Here is a 25,958-nt window from a genome sequence, read left to right as displayed (position 1 = left end):
GGCCCACCGTGCAGGACAGTCAAAGTCCAAGGCCCACCGTGCAGGACAGTCAAAGTCCAAGGCCCACCGTGCTGGACAATCAGAAAGACCAAGGCCCACCGTGCAGGACAGTCAAAGACCAAGGCCCACTGTGCAGGACAGTCAAAGGCCAAGGCCCACCGTGCAGGACAGTCAAAGACCAAGGCCCACCGTGCAGGACAGTCAAAGACCAAGGCCCACCGTGCAGGACAGTCAGAAAGACCAAGGCCCACCGTGCAGGACAGTCAGAAAGACCAAGGCCCACCGTGCAGGACAGTCAAAGACCAAGGCCCACCGTGCAGGACAGTCAGAAAGACCAAGGTCCACCGTGCAGGACAGTCAGAAAGACCAAGGCCCACCGTGCAGGACAGTCAAAGACCAAGGCCCACCGTGCAGGACAGTCAGAAAGACCAAGGCCCACCGTGCAGGACAGTCAAAGACCAAGGCCCACCGTGCTGGACAGTCAAAGGCCAAGGCCCACCGTGCAGGACAGTCAGAAAGACCAAGGCCCACCGTGCAGGACAGTCAGAAAGACCAAGGCCCACCGTGCAGGACAGTCAAAGGCCAAGGCCCACCGTGCAGGACAGTCAAAGTCCAAGGCCCACCGTGCAGGACAGTCAGAAAGACCAAGGCCCACCGTGCAGGACAGTCAGAAAGACCAAGGCCCACCCTGCAGGACAGTCAGAAAGACCAAGGCCCACCGTGCAGGACAGTCAGAAAGACCAAGGCCCACCGTGCAGGACAGTCAAAGTCCAAGGCCCACCGTGCAGGACAGTCAAAGTCCAAGGCCCACCGTGCAGGACAGTCAAAGTCCAAGGCCCACCGTGCAGGACAGTCAGAAAGACCAAGGCCCACCGTGCAGGACAGTCAGAAAGACCAAGGCCCACCGTGCAGGACAGTCAGAAAGACCAAGGCCCACCGTGCAGGACAGTCAGAAAGACCAAGGCCCACCGTGCAGGACAGTCAAAGTCCAAGGCCCACCGTGCAGGACAGTCAGAAAGACCAAGGCCCACCGTGCAGGACAGTCAGAAAGACCAAGGCCCACCGTGCAGGACAGTCAGAAAGACCAAGGCCCACCGTGCAGGACAGTCAGAAAGACCAAGGCCCACCGTGCAGGACAGTCAGAAAGACCAAGGCCCACCGTGCAGGACAGTCAGAAAGACCAAGGCCCACCTTGCAGGCCGTGTGGTGGATAATGAAGAAGAAAGCTGCAGACTGCAGGAAGATATCAATGGACTGGGCAGAATAATGTAAATGGAATTCAATCCAGACAAGTGGCGAGGTAATGCATTTGGGGAGGGCTAACAAGGAAAGGGAATACACTATAAATGGTAGGACACTGAGAAGTGCAGAGGGAGCTTGGAGTGCATGTCCACAGATCCCTGAAGGTAGCAGGACAGGTAGATAAGGTGGTTAAGAAGGTATATGGGATACTTGCCTTTATTAGCCAAGGCACAGAATATAAGAGTAGGGAGGTTATGCTTGAACTGTATAAATCACTAGTTAGGCCGCAGCTAGAATACTGCGTGCAGTTCTGGTCACCACATTACAGGAAGGATGTGATTGCACTAGAGAGGGTGCAGAGGAGATTTACGAGGATGTTGCCTGGGCTGGAGAATTTTAGCTATGAGGAATGATTGGAGAGGCTGGGGTTGTTTTCCCTTTGGAACAGAGGAGGCTGAGGGGAGACCTTATTGAGGTGTATAAAATTATATGGGGCCTAGATAGAGTGGATAGGAAGGACCTATTTCCCTTGGCAGAGGGGTCAACAACCAGGGGGCATAGATTTCAAGTAATTGGTCGGAGGTTTAGAGGGGATTTGAGGGGAAATTTTTTCACCCAGAGGGTGGTGGGGGTCTGGAACTTACTGCCTGAAAGGGTGGTAGAGGCAGAAACTCTCACCCACATTCAAAAAGAACTTGGATGTGCAGTTGAGATGTCGTGGCCTACAAGGCTACGGACTAAGAGCAGGCAGGGATTAGGCTGGATAGCTCTTTGTCGACCGGCGCAGACACGATGGGCCGAATGGCCTCCTTCCGTGCTGTAAATTTCTATGATCCTATGAACGTTTAAAACAAATAATTTTGTGTTAGTAGAATGGGACACAGTAACTCAATTTAACACTTGAATGCCAACGAGTTAGGTGCTGTGCTGCAGTTGCCAGTGTCACGTACCGCCTTGCTCGTTCTTCCAATAGATGAAGAGGTTCATGGTTCCCACTTCGGTGATCTCATGCTCGTCTCCGTAGAGCCACAGCACCTGCTGACAGCCTTGTTTCTGAGCCTCATTCTGAACATAAATCGTGGGACCGTAATTTCTAGGTAGTGAAGAAGTGAGAAGAGAATTCTGTCAAATATTACGCAATATGACTTCAAGTGAAGAAATTATTCAAAACATAAAGAGCATAAAACGCAATGTGATCGAGGGTGGATTCACATTAAAAGATCACTCCACATATAGAGCACTAACAGGGCTTTGTGCAGCAGTCCTGCAAATCAGATTAATTTGAAACCTAATCACGTTAACAATTAAGGGTAAGTACTTAGTCCTGGAGATGCCCTCCCCTCTGACTGCTGTCACACATGCTCCTCATCACAGGTGGAATCTAGCTTCAGCAAAAATCTTCCATTCTGGAACTGCAAACAGGCTGCAGATCACTGGTTATACTGGAAAAACATTCACTGGGAGAGGTTTGGAATTTAGTTGTTGGGTTGGTAACTGGATATCACAAATAGAGCTAGCTCTACGGTGCTCCTCTCCTGACAGCAGCAACACTTCCTAGGGTATGATCGCATAGGCACTTGCCTCAAGTGGCCATTCCCCATATACAAACCTAGCGAGTGAGTGCCGCCAGGTTCTTTGACCATGGAGGAGTGTTATGGCTGCCAAATTCAGTGCTCACCTGATGCCACAAATTGCACCATTCAGCAGTGGAAGCCCTGGCTAACTTTTACCTTCCCTAGCCACGGGGTGCTGGAGCAGAGACTGGGAATCAATCCTGGGAGGGTCTGTACGGCCCAGCACCACACTGGGTGCATCTTACCTGCTAGACCACGACCATCGCCATCGTGGAGCTCCATCATACCGTCAGAAACTATTTTTTAAAATTGCATTTCATTCTTTTTGCCCTCACTTACCCTCCCATTTTGCAGTCACCTACGCCTCCTTTCCAAGCACGCACGAACTTGGGATCAGCAAGCAATGAGACAGGGTTGAAACTTCCTGTGGCAAAGTAGGGTCCAACAGGCCCAATGATAACAAAGAGTAGGGCATGATTAGCTCGAGACACCCCAAGGGAAGGCTGGGGAAAAAAGTAAATGTGGTAATGTGAAAGTGTGCTCCACTCCCTGCAGCTTCTTGTCTAATGTTTAACTAGTGCTGCTTGCTGTAAAACAACCCCCCCCCCCCCCCACACAGGGAAAGCAAGCCAACTTGGTGACCAGGCGCACCAGCACAATATCAGGGATGAGAATTATGGCGGGGACTTCAAAAATGAGTTCAGTATTTGTGTAGCAGAGAAGGTTAAAGGTTTGAGAAGGTACATAGCATGTGATTCCATACAGCACTGGTGAGTGAATCAGTAACAAAGGAGCATAAATTTAGGGTTAGTACTAAAAGCTTAAAGGGTAAGGTCAGAGGGAGTTACTTTCACACAAAGGAATATATTACCACAACTGACTACTTAAGCCGAGTCAATCACAACATTTAAGAGGGAATTGGATAAGCAATAGTTTGGATTTGTGAAGTGCATTTCACACAATAAAGTGTCCCTAGGCGTGTCACATAGGAGAAAGTAGACGAGTGGGAGAATTCGGATAACGTACTGAAAGCGTGCTTGAAAAGATCGGTTTTAAAGGAGTACTTTAAAGACGGGGAGAAAATGACAAAGAATAGAATTATTCAAGGGTACAGTGAAGAGCGAGAAATGGGATTAGAGCAGGTAGCACCAGTGTGGAGCTCGCACTGGCACAGGGACAATGGGCCTCTTTCTGTACTGAAATTTCTGTGATTCTAGCCCCCTGGAGGAAGATCATGTGGGACAGAGGTACCCAAACGATGTTCATCTGCTAGTAACTTGTTTCTGTATGGATTTACCCTTCAGTGTATGCATGATTAAACACAACACTGGCAGGCGAATCTGTTAAAAAAAACCTGCATAACAATAACCTGGAAAACAAAGGCCTCGTACCTCTGTCCCAATGAAAGTGGGTCGGATGTAGAGACTCGCGGTATCAGAATATGGGACCCATTCTTTGTCAACTTCGATTAGTTTCCGAATACATTCCACCAGCTCTTCTTTGTCAAAGTCCTAAAAATACAGACAAGCGGTCAGCGTTCTTCAGAAACTCTGGCGATGCAGAACTTCTACAGTCTTAAGTTTCTGAGGGGCGACATGCACAAAGGGGGCCGCTTTGGAACATGTACAACTACACCAGACCACAGCACCAATTCTAGTCTGAGAGAGATAGGCCAGAAGGATGGATGCTACTGGAGATGGAAATACCCTGCTGGTGAGGTAGAGGTGCTTCTGACATTAGAATTACAGTATAAATGGAACTTTTGCTCTGTATCTAACCCATGTTGCAATTGAACTGGGACAGCCAAACAAGCAGCTGGAAGTCTTAGTTTAATATCTCACTTGAACAGTGACATCTCTGACAATGCAGCGCTCCTTTAGCACTGCATTGAATTATATGTGTATGTCCTGGAGTGGAATCTGAATGGTGCAAAATGGCTGGCACATTCAGCAACATAACCGTCACTCCACTTCAAAATGATTCATTGCATCTAAGCACTTTGAGATGTTCCCGAGAGATGAGATCAGGCACTAAATAAATGCACATCTTTCTTTTTCTTTCTTTAATGCATTCAGTGTGGATTGTGACCAAGTGTCCTGTGTCCTACGTACTGGCAGACATGCCCGGAGTGCTGATCGATGCATCCGCTCCATGTTCAAATCAGGTCGGAACATCCGAATCTTATTGTCTGCGCCACGGAAAGCCTTCATACCTTCAAAGAGCTTTTGGGTGAAAAGAACAGAGAACAAACATTGAGTTCAAATCGTACCATGTGCTGCATTTCACCAATGACTTCAACTTTAACATGTGGTTCTCCCACAGCCGAGGATGTAAAGATACTTTACTTAACTACACCCCATTAAGCGCATTTATCTTCATTTCCACCGCCCTCTAGAACAATGATATCAATTGGAGCTCGAGTGTTAAAGGTTTAAGGCAGCTGTTGCCAATGTGAGGCATCGTATGAGAACACGTGACATTTGTGCACAAAGGATTATGGGATGGCAGTGTCTCCAGTGGAATCTGTTACAACCATTATATCATCATGTCATTAAAACTAACAGAACGCAAACACAAATTGCACTGTAGAAGGTACACTGTCTCCCAGATCACATTTACTTCAGCTTCAAACTAAGCTCTCGTTACTGGAAGAGAAGGGGATTAATGTGTTTAATAAAAAATATGGGCTGGAATCAGAAAGCCGTAGGCTTATATTATTGAATCCCTTGAATCTCTCTTCTTGCCCTATGATCTAATTTGACTGCTGTCTCTCGCTCTGAATTATAGCCAGAATTAAACATGGACACAGATATTAAGAAAGACAGTACAAGCACTTTTCAAATTATATACTCATGTTCTTGTGTGGTAAACCACTGTTATACCTGCCTGTGTGGGTGTTGGTATTCCACTGTGTACATGTCTGTACGTGCCTCGGCTGACTCCTCCCACGAGTCCAGGTATAAAGGTGACTGCTCCACAGTCCCTCTGTATTCTGGACTGGTCGACCACTCGAGGCACACCTTCATTCTCTTGTTAATAAAAGCCTGTTAGTTACTCGCTTAACCTCAGTCTTTTGAGTAATTAATAGCGCATCATCTTGTTCCTTCAGTTACATATAATTTACAGCACAAAAGTAGGCCATTCGGCCCAACTGGTCCATGCTGGCAATTATGCCCCACACGAGCCTCCTCCCACCCACCCTACTTCATCTCACCCTATCCTTCCATTCCTTTCTCCCTCATGTGTTTATCTAGCTTCCCCTTAAATGTATCTCTGCTATTCGCTTCAACTACTCCCTGTGGTAGCAAGTTCCACATTCTCACCACTCTCTGGGTAAAGAGGTTTCTTGGATTTATTAGTGACCATCATAAAAGTCAAGTTGACAGATGCATAGCCTGCACATATTCTATCATCTCTTCCTTCTTTTCCTGGTCTCCTTGTGCCACATTGTATCTGAGGCTGAGAGAGCAGGTGACCCAGAGATGGGTCTCTCTGATTTCCCTTCCCTCTGGGTCTCTGCTAGGTGTCTGATTAAGGCAACAGGCTAAGATTGGAAATTCTACACGTGAGGGATTGCCAGAGTAGATTCAGGCTGCAGCACTCATCGGTTCAGCGTGTTGCTGTTTCATAACCTGTACATTGTGAGCTTGCTGGGGATTGAGGGGATGTGTGAGCTAGCTCATTTACCCTAAAATTAAAGGGGCAGACACTTCTTGAAAACCAATACTAAGGGTTAAAAATAGCAATTATAAGGGTCAGCCACATTATAAAGAGTCAGGCATGCTACAAAGAGTCAGGCTTTTTTTTATTTATTCGTTCACGGGATGTAGGCGTCGCTGGCAAGGCCAGCATTTATTGCCCATCCCCAATTGCCCCTGGAGAAGGTGGTGGTGAGTCGCCGCCTTGAACCGCTGCAGTCCGTGTGGTGAAGGTGCTCCCACAGTGCTGACTTTGTCGTAGCGGTTTGGTGCAACCAAGTGGCTCGCTGGGCCATTTCAGAGGGCAGTTAAGCGTCAACCACATTGTTGTGGGTCTGGAGTCACATATAGGCCAGACCGGATAAGGATGGCAGGTTTCCTTCCCTAAAGGACATTAGGGAGCCAGTTGGGTTTTTTCGACAATCATGTAGTTTCATGGTCACCAGCTTTTTAATTCCAGATTTATTTAATTAACTGAATTTAAATTCCCCAGCTGCCGTGGTGGGATTTGAACTCCTGTCTCTGGATTATTAGTCCAGGCCGATGCTACCGTACCCAATGTGCTATAAAGACTCGGCTATATTATCACAAAGTAGCAGTTAAGAGGTCTAATAGCCCATGAATGTTTTTATTAAAAATAAAATCTGTGAAGAAGTGAAAAATTGCTAAACAATACATAAAAATCATCTCAGGTTGTGAAAGGACATTAGAAAAGGAAAATGGACTAAAAAACACAGCGTCACTTTCCACATGCACGCTGACGACACCCAGCTCTACCTCACTACCTCTTCTCTCGACCCCTCCACAGTCTCTAAATTGTCAGACTGCTTGTCCGACATCCAGTACAGGATGAGCAGAAATTTTCTCCAACTAAATATTGGGAGAACCGAAGCCATTGTCTTCGGTCCCCGCCACAAACTCCGTTCCCTCGTCACCGACTCCATCCCTCTCCCTAGTATCTGCCTAAGGCTGAACCACACTGTTCACAACCTTAGTGTCATATTTAACCCTGAAATGAGCTTCTGACCACATATCGCGGTATAACTAAGTCCACCTATTTCCACCTACGTAACACTGCCCGACTCCATCCCACCTCAGCTCATCTGCTGCTGAAACCCTCATCCATTACTTGTTACCTCCAGACTTCACTATTCCAACACACTCCTGGCCAGCCTCCCACATTCTACCTTACATAAACTTGAGGTCATCCAAAACTCGGCTGCCTGTGTCCTAACACACACCAAGTCCCGTTCACCCATCACCCCTGTGCTCGCTGACCTACAATGGCTCCCGGTTAAGTAACGCCTCAATTTTAAAATTCTCATCCTTGTTTTCAAATCCCTCCTTGGCCTCGCCCCTCCCTCTCTCTGTAATCTCCTCCAGCCCCACAACCCCCCGAGATATCTGCGCTCCTCTAATTCTGGCCTCTTGAGCATCCCTGATTATAATCGCTCCACCATTGGTGGCCGTGCCTTCAGCTGCCTGGGCCCTAAGCCCCGGAATTCCCTCCCTAAACCTCTCCACCTTTCTACCTCTCTTTCGTCCTTTAATACGCTCCTTGAAACCGACCTCTATGACCAAACTTTTGGTCATCTGTCCTAAGTTCTTATGTGCCTCAGTATCAAATGTTTGTTTTAGAACACTCTTGTGAAGCGCCGTGGGACATTTCACTACGTTAAAGCTGCTATATAAATGCAAGTTGTTGTAAAACATTCCAAAACGTAAAGGAATGAATGGCAAGTGGATGGGAGAAATGAATAGGAAAATAGGGCGGTACACAAGATTAGAAGTTGTCGAATCATTGTTCATATCAGAGGCTGCAGGGTGCCAAGGAGAAAGATGAGATATTGCCACCTCACTGCTATTGTAAGGAGACTGCTTACCTCTATAGAATAGTGCAGAACTGAAGATGCTGGATGCAACGTGAGGTTCTGCAGGGGTTTGATGTGGGGTTTGTCCCACCCTTTCTCTGCATTCCATTCTACTGTCAACATATGGTCTGAAAATGACTTGCCAAACACCAGCTTGTTGCTGTCGGGCTTCTCCCTGGGGTGTTTAGAAAGCTCGATCTGCAAATCAGCAGCCTGTTTAAGGGAGAGAAAGAAAGAGTCTTAGTTAATATACTGTGTTCTTGAAGACAACTGGGTGGCAGTGACTGGTATAACACAAACTATACCTGGCATGCTGCGTTTGTTGTCTGCTGAGTACTCAACTCCAACCTCCCTCTCACAACCTTTTTGTTAATATTATAATGGATTGCCCTCCTCTGAAATTTCCTTTTATTCCACTTGAGCTCCAAATACATTGTCCTATACACTCTGCTGCTTCCATAAACCCTCACTGTGTTGAGATCTAAACTGTTTTCCTACTCTAACTCATTCTTTCCCAGGATGTGAAAACTGCAGCGCTTACCTCTCAGTCCTTACTTCCTCCTACAGCCTTCTAAAGACCACGCCTAGCATCGCTGAATCACTCGTTCCTGATTTGCTGCCTCCTTAACTTTGGTTGTGTCGTACTTCATGGATCCTTGACCCTTCACCTATACCAATTGAGGAATTACTGGATTCCTCGACTGCTTACCTCTATAGAATAGTACAGAACTGAAGATGCTGGAGGTGTACTCAGACCAATTGTAACACCCCAACTGAACAATAACCTCCTCTAACTGTTCTACATCCATCTCTGGTGATACTGCCATCTCAATATCCACATCCTGAGTGAAAGCGGAGGCAGAGTGCCTATATGTACCGCTGCCATTTCCTCACTTCATCCTTTGGCAGCCCTACCAGCACATTAAACATCCCCTTGCTAATGTGACTATAAACAGTCTTTTATTTTACTTTATGTTTTGCCAAATTTTCCCTCATACTATCTTAGTCTTTGGAATCTCCTTTCTATATTCTTTATAGTTGCTGTGGCTTTCTTTCTTTCTCAGCCATGTTTTATTCCTCTCCCAAAAGGTGTTGACTCTTCCTGGGGAACCTCACCCAAACGACCATTCTTCATGAGCGTGTAAAGACAATGAGTGTTGTCAGGCTATTCAATCACAGGTGCCAGCACATCCAGGCCTGATCCCATACACACACAGCACACTCCAGCAGGAGGCCCTGGATTGTAATCGGGAGCACGAACCCTGATCTTGCCACTCTAGGGCAGTGAGGCCAACTGTCGCATCCCCATTGCTGCCCTGGCTGAAAGCATCTAATACAACACAGACCAGGGATGCAACTTGGGATCGTGCCCTGTAAGACTCAGTCATCTGTTGCCTTTACCAGTTGAATCATTGGGAGGATAAGAACATAAGAAATAGGAGCAGGAGTAGGCCAATCGGCCCCTCGAGCCTGCTCCACCATTCAATAAGATCATGGCTGATCTGATCCTAACCTCAAATCTTCTATCACTCTCCATCCCACCCGAACCCATGTGATCTCCCGGAAGAGGCGAAAAACCAGATTTAAAAAAACCAGTGGCCAATTTGGGAGAAAAAATCTGGGAAATACCTCTCCGACCCATCTAGGCGATCGAAACTCTTCCAGGAGATCTCACTGTCCCTATATTTTCTACAGTACTTACCTTCTGTAAAGGCGATCTCCACCCCAGCCAGGAACAGGAATAAAACCATCTCCTGAAATCTAACACAGAATTAGAACACAAGTAGGAATAGAACCAGGCTACACGGCCCCTGGGCCTGCTCCACTACCCACAGGGCCATGACCATTCCGAACCTAGACTCATGTCCAATTTCCTGCCCGCTCCCCGTAACCCTTAATTCCCTTTACTTCTAGGAAACTATCTATTTCTGTTTTAAATTTATTTAATGATGTAGCTTCCACAGCTTTCTGGGACAGCAAATTCCACAAACCTACCACCCTCTGAGTGAAGAAGTTTCTCCTCATCTCAGTTTTGAAAGAGCAGCCCCTTATTTTAAGATTATGCCCCCTAGTTCTAGTTTCACCCATCATTGGGAACATCCTCACCGCATCCACCCGATCAAGCCCCTTCACAATCTTATATGTTTCAATAAGATCGCCTCTCATTCTTCTGAACTCCAATGAGTAGAGTCCCAATCTACTCAACCTCTCCTCATATGGCCATCCCCTCATTCCCGGGATTAACCGAGTGAACCTTCTTTGTACTGACTCGAGAGCAAGTATGTCTTTTCTTAAGTATGGACACCAAAACTGTATGCAGTATTCCAGGTGCGGTCTCACCAATACCTTGTATAACTGCAGCAATACCTCCCTGTTTTTATATTCTATCCCCCTAGCAATAAAAGCCAACATTCCATTGGCCTTCTTAATCACTTGCTGCACCTGCATACTAACTTTTTGAGTTTCGTGCACCAGGACCCCCAGATCCCTTTGTACTACAGTACTTTCCAGTTTCTTGCCATTAAGATAATAACTTGCTCTATGATTTTTCCTGCCAAAGTGCATAACCTCACACTTTCCAGTATTGTATTCCATCTGCCAAATCTCTGCCCACTTACTTAGCCTGTCTATGTCACTTTGCAGGTTTTTTATGTCCTCACTCACTACTTTCCCTCCCATCTTTGTATCATCTGCAAACTTTGATGTGTTACACTCGGTCCCCTCCTCCAAATCGTTAATATAGATTGTAAAGAGTTGGGGACCCAGCACTGACCCCTGCGGAACACCACTAGTTACTGATTGCCAGTCTGAGAATGAACCATTTATCCCAACTCTCTGCCTTCTGTTAGATAGCCAATTCTCCACCCACGCCAGAATATTACCCCCAATCCCGTGATTTTTTATCTTGAGCAATAATCTTTTGTGGGGCACCTTATCAAATGCCTTTTGGAAGTCTAAATACACTACGTCCACTGGTTCTCCTTTATCCACCCTGTATGTTACTTCCTCAAAGAACTCAAGCAAATTTGTCAAACATGACTTCCCCTTCATGAAACCATGCTGAGTTTGTCCTATTAAATTATGTTTAGTACTGTAAAGGTAGCCTGATTAGCTGTCATGTGCTGATCTCTGCACTACATTAAAAATGAGATGTCATTACTGCAAAGTTACAAGAATCAATCTATTGCAAGGTACTGCAGAACTCTATACAGATAGCTTACCTTAAACATTGTGCTAACAGATCTCCAGGATCCATTGGAAAAACCATGAGCCCGGAACAACTGTCTTAATAAAACCTGCAAAATAGAAAATCCTGAAATTAATATCAGGTGAAATTATGGCACAAGCTACGTCTGCAAAGACACAAGTGTTGCAGGATAAATACATGTTCATTAAAGGACCACTTCCAATAAACATTTTCAGGAAGTGTGTTTTAACCCAACCAGGTATCTGCTGTCAGCCTAGCTAGGGCAAAAGCTGTGCTTGTAAGCTAATGATCATCGAGTGACTATGGGGAGAGGGGGGGGGGGGGGGCGGGCATTGAGGTTCTTTGGGTTCAGCTTATAGCCAAGATGACATACCATATGATGGGAGATTGCAACCAAGTTACTCCTGTATGGAAAGGTGACTCCAGCATGTTGCAGGGCACTGTTTACGATTGAGCAGCCAGCCCAGAGTCCCGGACGAAACATAGAAGATAGGAGCAGGAGTAGGCCATTCGGCCCCTCGAGCCTGCTCTGCCATTCAATGCGATCATGGCTGATCATCCAAATTCAGTACCCTGTCCCTGCTTTCTCCCCATATCCCTTGATCCCCTTAGCCTTAAGAAATATACCTAACTCCTTCTTGAATATATTTAATGACTTGGCCTCAACTGTCTTCTGTGGTAGAGAATTCCACAGGTTCACCACTCTCTGGGTGAAGAAATTCCTCCTCATCTCAGTCCTAAATGGCTTACTCCTTATCCTTAGACTGTGACCCCTGGTTCTGGACTCCCCCGCTATCGGGAACAGCCTTCCTGCATCTAGTCTGTCTAGTCCTGTTAGAATTTTATAAGTTTAAATGAGATCCCCTCTCATTCTTCTAAACTCTAGCGAATATAAGCCTAATCGACCCAATCTCTCTTCATACGTCATTCCTGCCATCCCAGGTATCAGCCTGGTGAATCTTCGCTGCACTCCCTCCATGGCAAGAACTTCCTTCCTCAGATAAGGCGACCAAAACTGCACACAATACTCAAGGTGTGGTCTCACCAAGGCCCTGTACAACTGCAGCAAGACATCCTTGCTCCTGTACTCGAACCCTCTCGCTACGAAGGCCAACGTACCATTTGCCTTCTTAACCGCCTGCTGCACCTGCATGCTTACCTTCAGCGGCTGGTGCACAAGGACACCCAGGTCTCGTTGCACTTCCCCTTTTCCCAATCTATTGCCATTCAGATAATAATCTGCCTTCCTGTTTTTGCCACCAAGCCCAGCATCCAGGTCAACATTCCTCCTTCAATTATCATAAAATAGTTTCTCCTTTTCACTTAAATCATTTGTGGGATCTCACTGTGTTCAAAATGGCGGTCACATTTGCCTACATAACAACAGTCATTGTACTTCAAAATAACATGCTGTTTGTGAAGCACTTTGAGACATTTCGGAGACAGGTAATAAAGCATGGCATCATTTTTTTTTTAGCAGCGCTACAGAGTGTAGAAGTCTCAGAATTTTGCACAGATAGCACACTTTGAACAAGAAGTGAATAAATAGCAGCCCGATCACAAAAGCAATGTGAATCATCTCTGTGAGTGAGCAAATGGCTGAAGATTTGGATCTCATACTATCATGTCTTAGCAGACATTGATCATTCGAGAGATTTTAAAAATATAAATGAAATAAAATCATCCAAGCAGAACACTACTAGTTAAAGCAGACTGCATTCATCAGAATTCCAGCTGCCACCCAGTGCAAACTTCAACAATCATTTATTGCTTAGGCACAAAGAGATTAATTTGCATTTTACTAGCTCAGCAATTCAAAGGTTAGAAGAAAGCATCCTTTCTGATATATACTGTAAAGTGCTCTGCCTGGTTCAAAGTACAGTCCTCTGCCTGTGGAGACGTTAAGTGGAGAATACTAGCAGTGAAGCTCACATGAAGCTCCGATGGAAAGGGGAACCAGAGTGAAGACCTCCCCTCCATTTAAAGGTACATCAAGCTGTTGCATTGTTTGGAACTCTGGGAGAATCAGATACTCAAGGTAAAGAAATGGAAGAAACTATTTTTCTCTAGAAGCCATAAAAAGTGTGTTGTAGTACAAGGGTTTGTCTGTTAGGGAAGGGACCATAAGTACTCCGTGATCTCTCAGAGGTTCTGGTGTATCAGTGTTATCAGATTGTGTTATACAGACGTTGTTTGATGACCCCCACCCCACAGTGACTCTCGGCCGTATTAACGGGATGCTTACTGGAGAAAGTTCACATTCAGAGCAGCTTGTGCACCAAGTCAAGCTTAAAACTACAATGCTAAACTGGCTAATCTCAGCCATGGTAGCTGAAAGGTTGCAATTATCATCACTGCCCTGAGAAAGACATGGGAATGTAATTAATATCCCAGTCAGGCTTTCCTCTCTGGTTTAATCAGCACACAATTTTACAGGTGGTAAAACATTTAAGGAGGAAAGCTTTTCTTTTAAGACGTTATTTCCCAAAATGTCAATGTAAGAGATCGAAATATCAGCACAGGCTCTTCCGAACACCCTCGACACAGGGTGGCGCCGAACACCCTTGATACAGGACGGCCCCGAACACCGTCAGGAATAAGCCCAGCCAGAGACCTGAGAGGTCAAATCTCGGGTCTTACTGTGTCAGCTACTACATCTGTAATAAACTAATTGATCTCTTGCGGCAATTGTTAGTAACTCCTGTGCTAGAGAATGGAAAAAGGATCAGCCAGGGATCCTGCTCTGAATCATTGTCCAGTTAACACTGCTTTGGTGGGGGGGGGGGGTGGGGGGTGAAGGAGAGGCAAAGAGGGAGGGAGAAAGTGAGTGTTCTTTTTATATTTGTTCATGGGATATGGGCATCGCTGGCAAGGCCAGCATTGATTGCAAATCCCGAGTGTGTGAGCGAGCAAGCTTACGTATGTGGAGAGGTCAAGTTTGCCTGTGATACCTCCCCTGGTGAAATCTCTTGGACAGGGTGTGAGGAAAGGTTTTGGAAGGCTACAGGAGCCTGTGGGACTCTACCTCGACAACATTTAAATCTTTAGAAGAGGAGGAGAGACAAATGGGAGAAATCAGAGCTTTACGTTGCAGTAATTTAGGCCGAGGCTCCAGTGCATTAATAATTAGCAACTTATCAGGCATTTCTGGCATTACTTACAGTAATTCTGAGCAAAATGATGAAGTCTTTCACTCTCGAAACATACTATGTCAGAATAAAAATCCCAGTTAAAGATGTTGCTCTGGGAATGAATCCTGCAGAAAGGTTAGGATTAAACTCCTCGGTGATATTTCAGGATTCTTACAAACACAGAACGGTTTCTAAAGTTATTGACAACAATTTACATTTATATACCTTTAACGCACAAATTGTCCCAATGCACTTTACAGAGTCGTAGCACGAGGACTGGAAACCCTGAGCTAGGACGGAGAGTTTAAGGGGGCGTTTGAAGGCTTGGGAGATAAGATGGAATTTGAGGAGGTTTTCAAGGAGGATGAGAGAAATGTAGAGGGATCTTAGGAGGTTGTTTCAGAATATCTCTGCCACCAATAGTGGGTCAGAGGGAGGGTGGGGTACACAGGAGGCCAGAGTGCAGGGCAGGATATGAGCAGGTCCATATTGGACACATTGGAGTTTATGGAGTGTGGATGAAGAAAGGCAAAGAGAGCATTGGAATAATCGAGTCTGGTGATGACAACAATCGGGTTTCAGTGGTAGAGGGGCTCGGGGGACAGAGGTGGACAATGTTGCAGGGGTGGAGGAGAGAACATGGGATTTGAAACACAGCTCACGTCGGACAGGATGCCAAGGTTGTACCCAATTTTGTTGAGCCTGAGTGAGAAGCCAAGGAGGGGATGGAATCAGTGTCAGAGATCCGGAGTTTGTGATGAGTACCAAAGACCATGGCTTCGGTCTTCCCAATGTTCAGCTGAAGGAAGTTGTGGTTAATCCAAGACTTGATGTTGGACAAGCAGCCCGACAGCACCCACGTGAGTTGTAGGGATGAGAGAAGTTCTGCTAAACCTTTATAAATCACTGGTTAGGCCTTAGCTGGATTATTATATTCAATTCGGGGCACCACACTTCAGGAAGGATGTCAAGGCCTTAGAGCGGGTGCAGAGGAGATTTACTAGAATGGTGCCAAGGATGAGGGACTTCAGTTATGTGGTGAGATTGGAAAAGCTGGGGTTGTTCTCCTTAGAGCTGAGAAGGCTAAGAGGTGATTTGATAGAGGTGTTCAAAATCATGAATGGTCTTGATAGAGTAAATAAGGAGAAACTGTTTCCAGTGGCAGAAGGCACGGTAACCAGAGGACACAGATTTAAGGTAAATGGCAAAAGACCCATATACACAACATCAACTGCATTGCCCTCATCCACCCTCTCTGTTACCTCATTAAAAAACTCAATCAAGTTAGCCAAACACGAATTTTCCTTAACAAATCAATGCTGGCTCTCCTTTATTAGTCCATGCTTGTCCAAGTGGCTGCTAATTTTCTCCCAGATTATTGTTTCTAAGAGCTTCCCCACTACCGACGTTAAACTGACTGGCGTGTAATTACCAGGTTTATCCTTCTCCCCCTTTATGGAACAAGGGTGTAAAATGTGCAATCCTCCAGTCCTTTGGCACCACTCCTGTATCTAAGGAGGATTGGAAGATTGTGGCCAGCACCTCCGCAATTTCTACCCTTACTTCCATCAGCAACGTGGGATGTAGCCCATCCAGACCGGGTGACTTATCCACTTTAAATACTTGAAGGAAAAAAGAATGCAGGGCTATGGGAAAAGGGTAGGGGAATGGGACTACTTAAGAATCGGCACAGGCACGATGGGCCGAATGGCCTCCTTCTGTACTGTATCATTCTAAATGTCCAAGAGGTGGAGCTGGGTATTGTCAGCATACACATGGAAGCCGATCCTGTGACTGCAGATGCCAACAGGGTAGCATATAAATGAGGAAAAGGAGGGTGCCATGGACAGCTTGTTGGTGCACGAGGAAGGAAGGAGAAGCCACTGTTAGAAATGTGCAGACTGTCCTCAGGAAGGTTGGAGTGGAACCAAGCAGGCCAGTCAACAACGACTTGCTTTTATAAAGCGCCTTTCACGTAGAAAAATATCCACGGCGCTTTACAGAGGCGTGAGCAAAACAAAACATAAAGATGGGCAACGAAGGAGAGGCAGTGGAGGAGGACAGCATGAGCAACCATGTCAAAGACTGCAAAAAGATCGAGGATAAGAAGGGACAGTGCACCATCGTCAACAGCACAGAGGATGGCATTTGTAATTATGACCAGGGCTGTCTCAGTGCTAGGTCGGAAGCCAGACAGGAGAGATTTGACCAGGGCACAGAACTGGGAGGCGTGACAGTCAGTTTAACCTCGGTAGCGGGAAGCTTTTAGAAATGATAATCTAGGACAAAATTAACAGTCACTTGGACAAGTGTGGATTAATTAAGGAAAGCCAGCGTAGATTTGTCAAAGGCAAATTGTGATTAACTAACTTGATTGAGTTTTTTGATGAGGTAACAGAGAGGGTTGATGAGGATGTGGTGTACATGGACTTCCAAAAGGCATTTGATAAAGTGGCACATAATAGTCTTGCTAGCAAAGTTGAAGCCCATGGAATAACAGCATGGATACGAAATTGGCTAAGTGACAGGAAACAGAGTAGTGGTGAACGGATGTCTTTCGGACTGGAGGAAGGTACTTCTCTTAGGCAGTCCCTCGGAACCGAGGATGACTTGCTTCCACATTAAAAATGAGCTCGCATGTGACTGATGAGTCCAATGCGGGACCTACAGTCTCTGTCACAGGTGGGGCAGACGGTGGTTGAAGGGGCAGGCGGGTGGGTGGGGTGCTTGGGTTGACGTGCGCTCCTTGCGCTTGGCTTCTGCTTGCTCCCGGCAAAGAGACTCGAGGTGTTCGGCGCCTTCCCGGATGCTTCTCCTCCACTTTGTGCGGTCTTGGGCCAGGGATTCCCAGGTGTCGGTGGGCATGTTACACTTTTTCAAGGAGGCTCCGAGGGTGTCCTTGAAGCATTTCCTCTGCCCACCTGGGGCTCTCTTGCCATGCCGGAGCTCCGAGTAGAGCGCTTGTTTTGGGAGTCTCGTATCGGGCATGCGGACGATGTGACCCGCCCATCGGAGCTGATTGAGCGTGGTCAGAACTTCGATGCTGGGGATGTTGGCTTGAGCAAGAACACTGAAGGTACACAGTGGTGTTCCCCAGCAGTGAGTACTAGGACCACTGCTTTTCTTGATATATATTAATAACTTGGACTTGGGTGTATAGGGCACAATTTTAAAATTTGCAGATGACACAAAACTTGGAAGAATTGTGAAAAGTGAGGAGGATAGTGATAGACTTCAAGAGGACATAGACAGGCTGGTGGAATTGGCAGACACGTGGCAGATGAAATTTAATGCAGAAAAGTGCGAAGTGATACATTTTGGTAGGAAGAACGAGGAGAGACAATATAAACTAAAGGATACAATCCTAAAGGGGGTGCATGAACAGAGAGACCTGGGGTATATGTGCACAAATCGTTGAAGGTGGCAGGGCAGGGCGAGAAAGTGGTTAAAAAAGCGTACAGGATCCTGGGCTTCATAAATAGTGGCATAAGCAAGGAAGTTATGATGAACCTTTATAAAACACTGGTTCGGCCTCAACTGGAGTATTGTGTCCAATTCTGGGCACCGCACTTTAGGAAGGATGTGAAGGCCTTAGAATGTGTGCCGAAAAGATTTACAAGAATGGTTCCAGGGATGAGGGACTTCAGTTACGTGGATAGACTGGAGAAGCTGGGGTTGTTCTCCTTGGAGCAGAGAAGGTCGAGAGGAGATTCAATAGAGGTGTTCAAAATCAAGAGGGGTCTAGACAGAGTAGATAGAGAGAAACTGTTTCCATTGGCAAAAGGGTCGAAAACCAGAGGACACAGATTTAAGGTGATTGGCAGAAGAACCAAAGGCAACCTGAGGAAAACTTTTTTACGCAGCGAGTGGTTATGATCTGGAATGCACTGCCTGAAAGGGTGGTGGAGGCAGACTCAATCGTGGCTTTCAAAAAAGAGAATTGCATAAGTACCTGAAGGGAAAAAAAATTGCAGGGCTACAGGGAAAGGGCAAGGGAGTGGGACTAGCTGAAGTGCTCTTGCAGAGAGCCGGCACAGACTCAAAGGGCCGAATGGCCTCCTTCTGTGCTGTAACCATTCTATGATTCTACATCCTCTGGGGCCTTAGAGAGGAAAAGGTAGTTAGAGAAGAGGCCAGTTTTCCAATCTTGAGCAAGAAACGACTGACAATTCAAACTGTCTGAAGATTTTTTTTGATCTTTTAAATATATAAAAGGCAGCTTTTGGCATAGTTTTTACAGACATAGTAAGATTGATTGTAACAAAACAGTAAGCAGATTAATTTCAAGAGAGGAAACGCACTTCAGTTTCAAAGTCAATAGAGCTCTGCTCATAGAGAAGTCCAAATTAACTCGGTAACAAGATCTCAAAGTGAGAATACGTGAGTAAAGCTAACCAGAACAGAGAAGACAACACCTAATGAACCAGTAATGAAGAGCAGTTATGGAGGACAGAGAGATTTGCAACCAGATCACTGCAGTGTAACGACCCAACAGGGTAACGACCTTCCGAGTACAGAAATTGTAAGATGGGTCATTAATACCAGACTAAAATACCTGTAGAAAGCTTGCAATTAGTACCTATTTTTTTGTACAAACTGAAAGACCACATGCAGCACAATCTTTAATAACCTTAGTTCAGCATTTGTTTTGTTTTTTAAGTGAACCCAGCAAGTGATTCCAGAGGCATGCAGAACAGAAGGAGGCCATTTAACCCATTGTCTGTGCTAGCTCTTCACTAGAGCAATCCAAAAGTAACTGCATTATCCTGATCGCTTCCCGTAGCCCTTTCTCTTCCTCTGCTTCATATATTTATCTATATTTTCCTTAAAAATGTAATGGTTTCTACCTCAGTGAGCCCGTGGTAAAGCATTCCATGCTGCAACAACCCGCTGAGTAAAGACATTTCTCCGAGCCTCTCCTCAATCTCTGACAATTTTAAATTGATGAACCTTCACCACTGACTCCCCAGCCAGAGGAAATCATTTTTCTCTAGTCACTATAAAGTGCTTTCTAATTTTAAAGATCTTCATTACATATTCTCTCAGCCTTCTCTGCTCCAATGGAAACAGTCCCAGTATAAGAACATAAGAAATAGGAGCAGGAGTCGGCCGTACAGCCCCTCGAGCCTGCTCCACCATTCAATCAGATCATGGCTGATCATCGACCTCAACTCCACTTTCCCGCCCGATCTCCATATCCCTTGATTCCCCTGGAGTCCAAAAATCTATCGATCTCAGCCTTGAATATACTCATCGACTGAGCCTCCACAGCCCTCTGGGGCAGAGAATTCCAGAGATTCACAACCCTCTGAGTGAAGAAATTCCTCCTCATCTCAGTCTTAAATGGCCGACCCCTTATCCTGAGACTGTGACCCCTGGTTCTAGACTCTCCAGCCAGGGGGGAAACAACCTCTCAGCATCTACCCTGTCAATCCCCTTCAGAATCTTGTATGTTTCAATGAGATCACCTCTCATTCTTCTAAACTCCGGAGAGTATAGGCCCATTCTACACAATCTCTCCTCATAGGACAGCCCTCTCATCCCAGGAATCAATCTAGTGAATCTTTGTTAAGGCAATTATATCCTTCCTTGGGTAAGGAGACCAAAACTGTCCACAGTACTCCAGGTGTGGTCTCACCAAAGCCCTATATAGTTGCAGCAAGACTTCCTTACTCTTACACTCCAACCCCCTTGCAATAAAGGCCAACATGCCATTTGCCTTCCTTATTGTTGCTGTACCTGCAGGCTAGCTTTGTGTTTCTTACACGAGGACACCCAAATCTCTGAACACCAACATTTGAAAGATTCTCACCATTTAAAAAATATTGTTTTTCTATTCTTCCTGCCAAAGTGAATAACCTCACATTTCCCTACATTATACTCCATCTGCCACCTTACTGCCCACTCACTTAGTCTATCGATATCCCTTTGCAGACTCTTTGGGCTGGATTTTGTCAGCCCCCAGGAGGCGGGACAGCCGGTAAAGTTGCAGAAAGTGGGGGCGGATGGCAAACCCGCCCCCATCCCACCTCCATGTCCTTTTGCCAGGAGGCGGGAAGATGTCCTGCTTTGGGTCCCGTCTCCTCAAATCAAATCAACTTTTATTGTCATTGTTAGTGCACAAGTGCAGTACAACGAAATGTAGGCTTGCGGCTCCAGAGTGTGTACATTTGGATTAAGACATTTAAACATTCAACATACATTTGGCTTGTAGTATATTAACATTAATATAACCATATAAAGTGCATTGACAGATGTGCAGGCTTTAGAGTTTATTTGTGGAGTTCAGTAGGATGACAGCCCTGGGAGAGCTGTTCCTAAATCTGGTCGTACGGGTGCGAATGCATCTGTAGCGTCTCCCAGATGGCAGGAGGGCGAACAGACTGTGGCTGGGGTGGGTAGGGTCTTTGATGATGGACCGTGACCTCCATAGACAGCGTTTCTGGTATATGTGCTCTATGGTCGGTAGCCGGGTGCCGGTAATGCGTTGGGCAGTTTTGACTACCCACTGCAGGGCTTTCCGGTCATAGTAGCTACAGCTGCCATACCATACTGTGATACAGTTTGTCAGGATGCTCTCTATAGTGCAGCGGTAAAAGTTAGAGAGGATCAGGGGTGACAGGTTACATCCCTTCAGCCTCCTTAGGAAATATAGGCGCTGCTGGGCCTTCTTCACCAGAGAGGAGGTGTTGAGGGACCAGGAGAGGTCTTCCGTGATGTGGACTCCGAGGAACTTAAAGCTATCCACCCTTTCCACCACAGCCCCATTGATGTGGATGGGGGTGTGACTTCCGCCTTTGGTCTTCCTGAAGTCCACGATGATTTCTTTTGTTTTCTTGGTGTTAAGGGCCAGGTTGTTATCGGCGCACCACTTCACGAGATGCTGGACCTCCTCCCTGTAGGCTGACTCATCGTTGTTGGTGATCTGGCCTACTACCGTGGTGTCATCCACAAACTTGATGATGGTGTTGGAACCATTAACAGCCACACAGTCGTGGGTGAAGAAGGAGTAGAGGAGGGGGCTCAGCACACATCCTTGTGGGGCCCCCGTGTTCAGGGTCGGGGGGGGGGGAAGGTGTGGTTACCTAATTTGACAGACTGGGGTCTGTTTGTTAGGAAGTCCAGGGTCCAGTTGCAGAGGGAAGTGTTCAGGCCAAGAGTTTGGAGTTTGGTGGCCAGCTTGTTGGGGACGATAGTGTTGAATGCTGAGCTGTAGTCTATGAACAGCATTCTGATGTAGGTCTCCTTACCATCTAGGTGATTCAGTGCCGAGTGGAGAGCAGTTGTGATTGCATCCTCCGTTGATCTGTTTGCACGATAGGCAAACTGGTGTTGGTCAAGGGAGGCAGGAACACTGGCTTTGATGTGGGCTAAGACCAGTCTCTCGAAACACTTCATTATGATGGGTGTGAGTGCGACAGGTCGATAGTCGTTCAGGCACGTCACAGCCGTTTGTTTTGGCACAGGAATAATGGTAGCGGTCTTGAAGCATGTAGGGACTACTGCCTGGGCCAATGACAGATTTAAGATGGCGGTGAAGACATCAGCCAGCTGATCAGCACATTCCTTGAGTACCCGTCCAGGGATGCTATCCGGTCCAGCAGCCTTTCATGTGTTCACTCCGCGTAGAACACCCCTTACGTCGGAGGTCGACAGAGTGAGCACCTGGTCTTCCGGGGGTGGCAAGGCTTTGGTAGCCGGCTCCCTGTTGTCCCTGTCGAAGCGAGCGTAGAAGTTGTTAAGCTCCTCCGGAAGGGAGGCATCGCTAACCGGGGGACTGGTGTTTTTGCCCTTGTAGTCAGTGATGGACTGGATGCCTTGCCACATGCGCCGGGGGTCCGAGTTGTTGCGGAAGTGATCCTCTATCCGCAGTGTCTGTTTCCTTTTGGCAGTCCTGATACCCTTTTTTAGGTTGGTCCTAGCTGCACTGTAAGCCGCCGCGTCGCCAGATTTAAATGCTGCGTCGCGTGCTTTCAACAGTGCGTGGACCTCTCCGTTCATCCAGGGTTTCTGGTTGGGGTATGTCCTGATATTTTTATGGGTCGTGACGACCTCGACGCAGCTGTTGATGTAGAATAGCAGTGGATGCGTATTCCTCGATGTCATTATGGGCAAACATGCCCCAATCAGTGCGTTCGAAGCAGTCCTGAAGCTCCGATACTGCCCCCTCTGGCCATACTTTCACTGCTCTCACTGATGTTCTCCCTCTTTTGATGAGCGGTTTGTATGCCGGGGCTAGAAACAGGGAGAGGTGGTCCTCGAGGTGGGAAAGGGATTAAATCCTTTCAACTGCCTGTTAACAGGCAGAAAAAAGGATTAGTGCCATTTTACCTTTTCAGGTGAAGGCTTCCCGACCTCGGAGAACCCCGCCGGATTGGAGGTCTGCGGGTGTCAGAGGAGTCCGAAAGTGAGATGTAGAGGTGAGTGATGGGTGCAAGTGTGGAGTGGTAAGTATGTGAGGTGAGTGTTGTGAGTGTTATAAGTGTTATAAAATGTTCACTTACCTTTGTTTCTGCCTACAGCCTTCGGCCGCGGTGGTTCCGGAGTCCCGACATCTTCTTTGTAGATTTCACAGACTGGCTGTTGGATCCTCCGAACCAACAGTCATCTGCTTTCTACAAAGTTGAAAGGTTTGATGAGTCCTGAACACAAGGACTCAGCAAACTACACAGAATGTCAGTGTTTGACAGCTTCACAGAGCTGTCAAACGCTGACATTTCTTCTTTCAAGAAATCTTGACAGATGGCACGTCAGACATTGACGTGCTCTGTTAATGACTTCCCCCTAATTGGCCTGTTGAGCCCGCAGGGTGGGCTTAACAAGATCAATCAGGGGAAAATCCCTCTGGCTGGCCAGAACATGATGGAGGTGGGACTTAGACCCGACAAGCAACAGACCCGCCTCCAGCACATCTCATTCACAAAATCCACCCCTTTGTGTTCTCCTCACAGCTTACTGTCACACCTAGCTTTGTATCATCAGCAAATTTGGATACATTACACTCGGTCCCTTCATCTAGGTCATTGATATAGATTGTAAATAACTGAGGCCCCAACACTGATGCTTACGGCACCACACTAGTTACAGCCTGACAACCTGAAAAAGATCCGTTTATCCTTATCCCTACTCTCTGTTTTCTGTCCGTTAACCAGTCCTCTATCCATGCTACTATATTACCCCCCAACCCCATGAGCCCTAATCTTGTGTAAGAACCTTTTATGTGGCACCTTATCGAATGCCTTTTGGAAATCCAAATATACTACATCCACTGGTTCCCCTTTATCTACCCTGCTAGTTACATCCTCAAAAAACTCTAACTCAAACACGATTTCCCTTTCATAACATGATTAGGCAGAGTCAACATGGTTTTATGATTTTCTAAGTGCCCTGATACCACTTCCTTAACAATGGATTCCAGCATTTTCCCAATGACTGATGTCAGGCTAACTGGCCTGTAATTCCCTGTTTTTTCTCTCTCTCTCCTTTCTTGAATAGCGGTGTTACATTTGCAACCTTCCAATCTGCTGGGACCATTCCAGAATCTAGAGAATTTTGGAAGATCAAAACCAATGCATCCACTATCTCTTCAGCCACCTCTTTTAGAACCCTAGGATGTAGGCCGTCAGCTCCAGGGGTATCTCAAGTCTCTCCTCATAACTCTAGCTTCCAAACCCTGACCTCATCCTGGTGAATCTACACTGTGGCCTTAATGTCCTTTCAATAATGGGATGCCCAAAACTCCACACAGTCTCCAACTATGGCCTAACTAACATTTTATACAAACTGATCACTACTCCTTTACTCAACAAAGCTGTAATTCCTTTGATAGCTAGGTTACCTTTTCATGTGTTGTAGTTGACAAAATACTGAGAGATACATGTTTCCACTAATTTCTTGATATCTGATAAACAAAAGTGAAATGGTCGTCAAGCAATGCTGTACTATAATCAGACTTGGATAAAGATCTTGATTTGTGTTGGCTTAATACAGGTCAACTTGAAGCAAACTAAATACGGCATCATATATTAAACCCTAAATACACAAAGGCAAAGTCCAATAGATTTATTTCCTACATCGGGATTTTCCACCTAATCATCCTAATTTTAGTGCGCGTTGAGGATCTGAATCACAAATCGAATGTGAGCTTACATCAGAGATGGTGCAACATAATCATTGCTTCATCAGTGACTGATTCTTTATCAAGTATATAGGACATATCCTTCGTCAGTATTCTCATCAGTAAAAATGTGACTGGCATTAGTGTCAATAAGCTACAAGGCAGGATGGGCGGCGCAGACACGATGGGCCGAAGGGCCTCTTTCTGTGCTAAAAAACTCTATGACTCTATGATAAGGCGTGACTTGGCCTCAGGAGTTCGGGCTGTACCACTCGGTCCATCATCAGGAGATCGGGCTGCACAACTCGCCCTGGAATCAGGGCCGGGCTGCACTGCACTCCCTGTAATGTGCAATGTGCTTGTGGTGCTGCTGGTTGCAGAGTACAAACAGCAAATTGCGCTGAGGAACACAGGAACAGGAGTAGGCCATTTAGCCCCTCGAGCCTGTTCCATCAATCAATGAGATCATGGCTGATCTGTGAGCTAACTCCATATACCCGCCTTTGCCCCATATCCCTTAATACCTTTGGCTAACAAAAATCTATCAATCTCAGATTTAAAATTAACAACTGATCTCGCATCAATTGCCGTTTGCGGAAGAGAGTTCCAAACTTTGACCACCCTTTGTGTGTAGAGGTTATGCTGAGGTCTCAGGAGACCTTGTTAGCTGGGAGGAGTCTGCACCATTTTTCTAACTCTGAACTTGTCCTTGCTAATAGTGAATGCTAGGAATAGCTCCTTCTCTTCATTATGTAGTCACATAATTACCAATAAATTTAAGGCTCTATTCAAACCCTTAATGACCGGTTATTACTGTGGAGCCATAAACTGCTCTGCAGTACATACGTGTGGCACTGCATTGCTAAGACACACACTTAAAGAACAGTATTGACTGATCTCACTTGAAGGTAAACATATCTGTCACAAAGTTCCTAAGAAAAATTCAATGATTTGTCAATAGACTCTTAGTAAGCATTAAAATGGCTTAACACAAAGAGTGTCCATTCCTGCTAAAGACCCTTTTTATTACACACCAGAAAATCTGGGAGCAACATTACAAATCCTCTGATCTTTGGTGCCTTTCTCTATGTTTCCCTATGTTAATGGATATTCTTTT

At 46.1% G+C, this 25,958-nt stretch overlaps 1 protein-coding gene across 3 annotated transcripts in view; it reads right to left on the bottom strand.

Annotated features, from left to right (window-relative positions):
- Window positions 1-25,958, bottom strand: part of bcat2 (branched chain amino-acid transaminase 2, mitochondrial) — a 34,068-nt gene that overhangs the window by 7,074 nt on the left and 1,036 nt on the right. For all 3 annotated transcript variants that reach the window (XM_085969065.1, XM_085969064.1, XM_085969066.1), the window contains exons 2-7: window positions 11,607-11,681; window positions 8,398-8,598; window positions 4,928-5,038; window positions 4,208-4,327; window positions 3,156-3,319; window positions 2,193-2,335 (exon numbers count right to left, since the gene is read on the bottom strand). In XM_085969065.1, the coding sequence (XP_085825191.1) occupies window positions 2,193-2,335; window positions 3,156-3,319; window positions 4,208-4,327; window positions 4,928-5,038; window positions 8,398-8,598; window positions 11,607-11,615 (748 nt within the window). In that variant the 5' untranslated portion in view covers window positions 11,616-11,681. The remainder of the gene's footprint in view (window positions 1-2,192; window positions 2,336-3,155; window positions 3,320-4,207; window positions 4,328-4,927; window positions 5,039-8,397; window positions 8,599-11,606; window positions 11,682-25,958) is intronic.

Source organism: Somniosus microcephalus, chromosome 28 (assembly GCF_052327205.1).
Source record: "Somniosus microcephalus isolate GS21.2 chromosome 28, FLI_Smic_1.0, whole genome shotgun sequence".
Classification (NCBI taxonomy): domain Eukaryota; kingdom Metazoa; phylum Chordata; class Chondrichthyes; order Squaliformes; family Somniosidae; genus Somniosus; species Somniosus microcephalus.
This window is presented reverse-complemented; position numbering and strand designations above follow the sequence as displayed.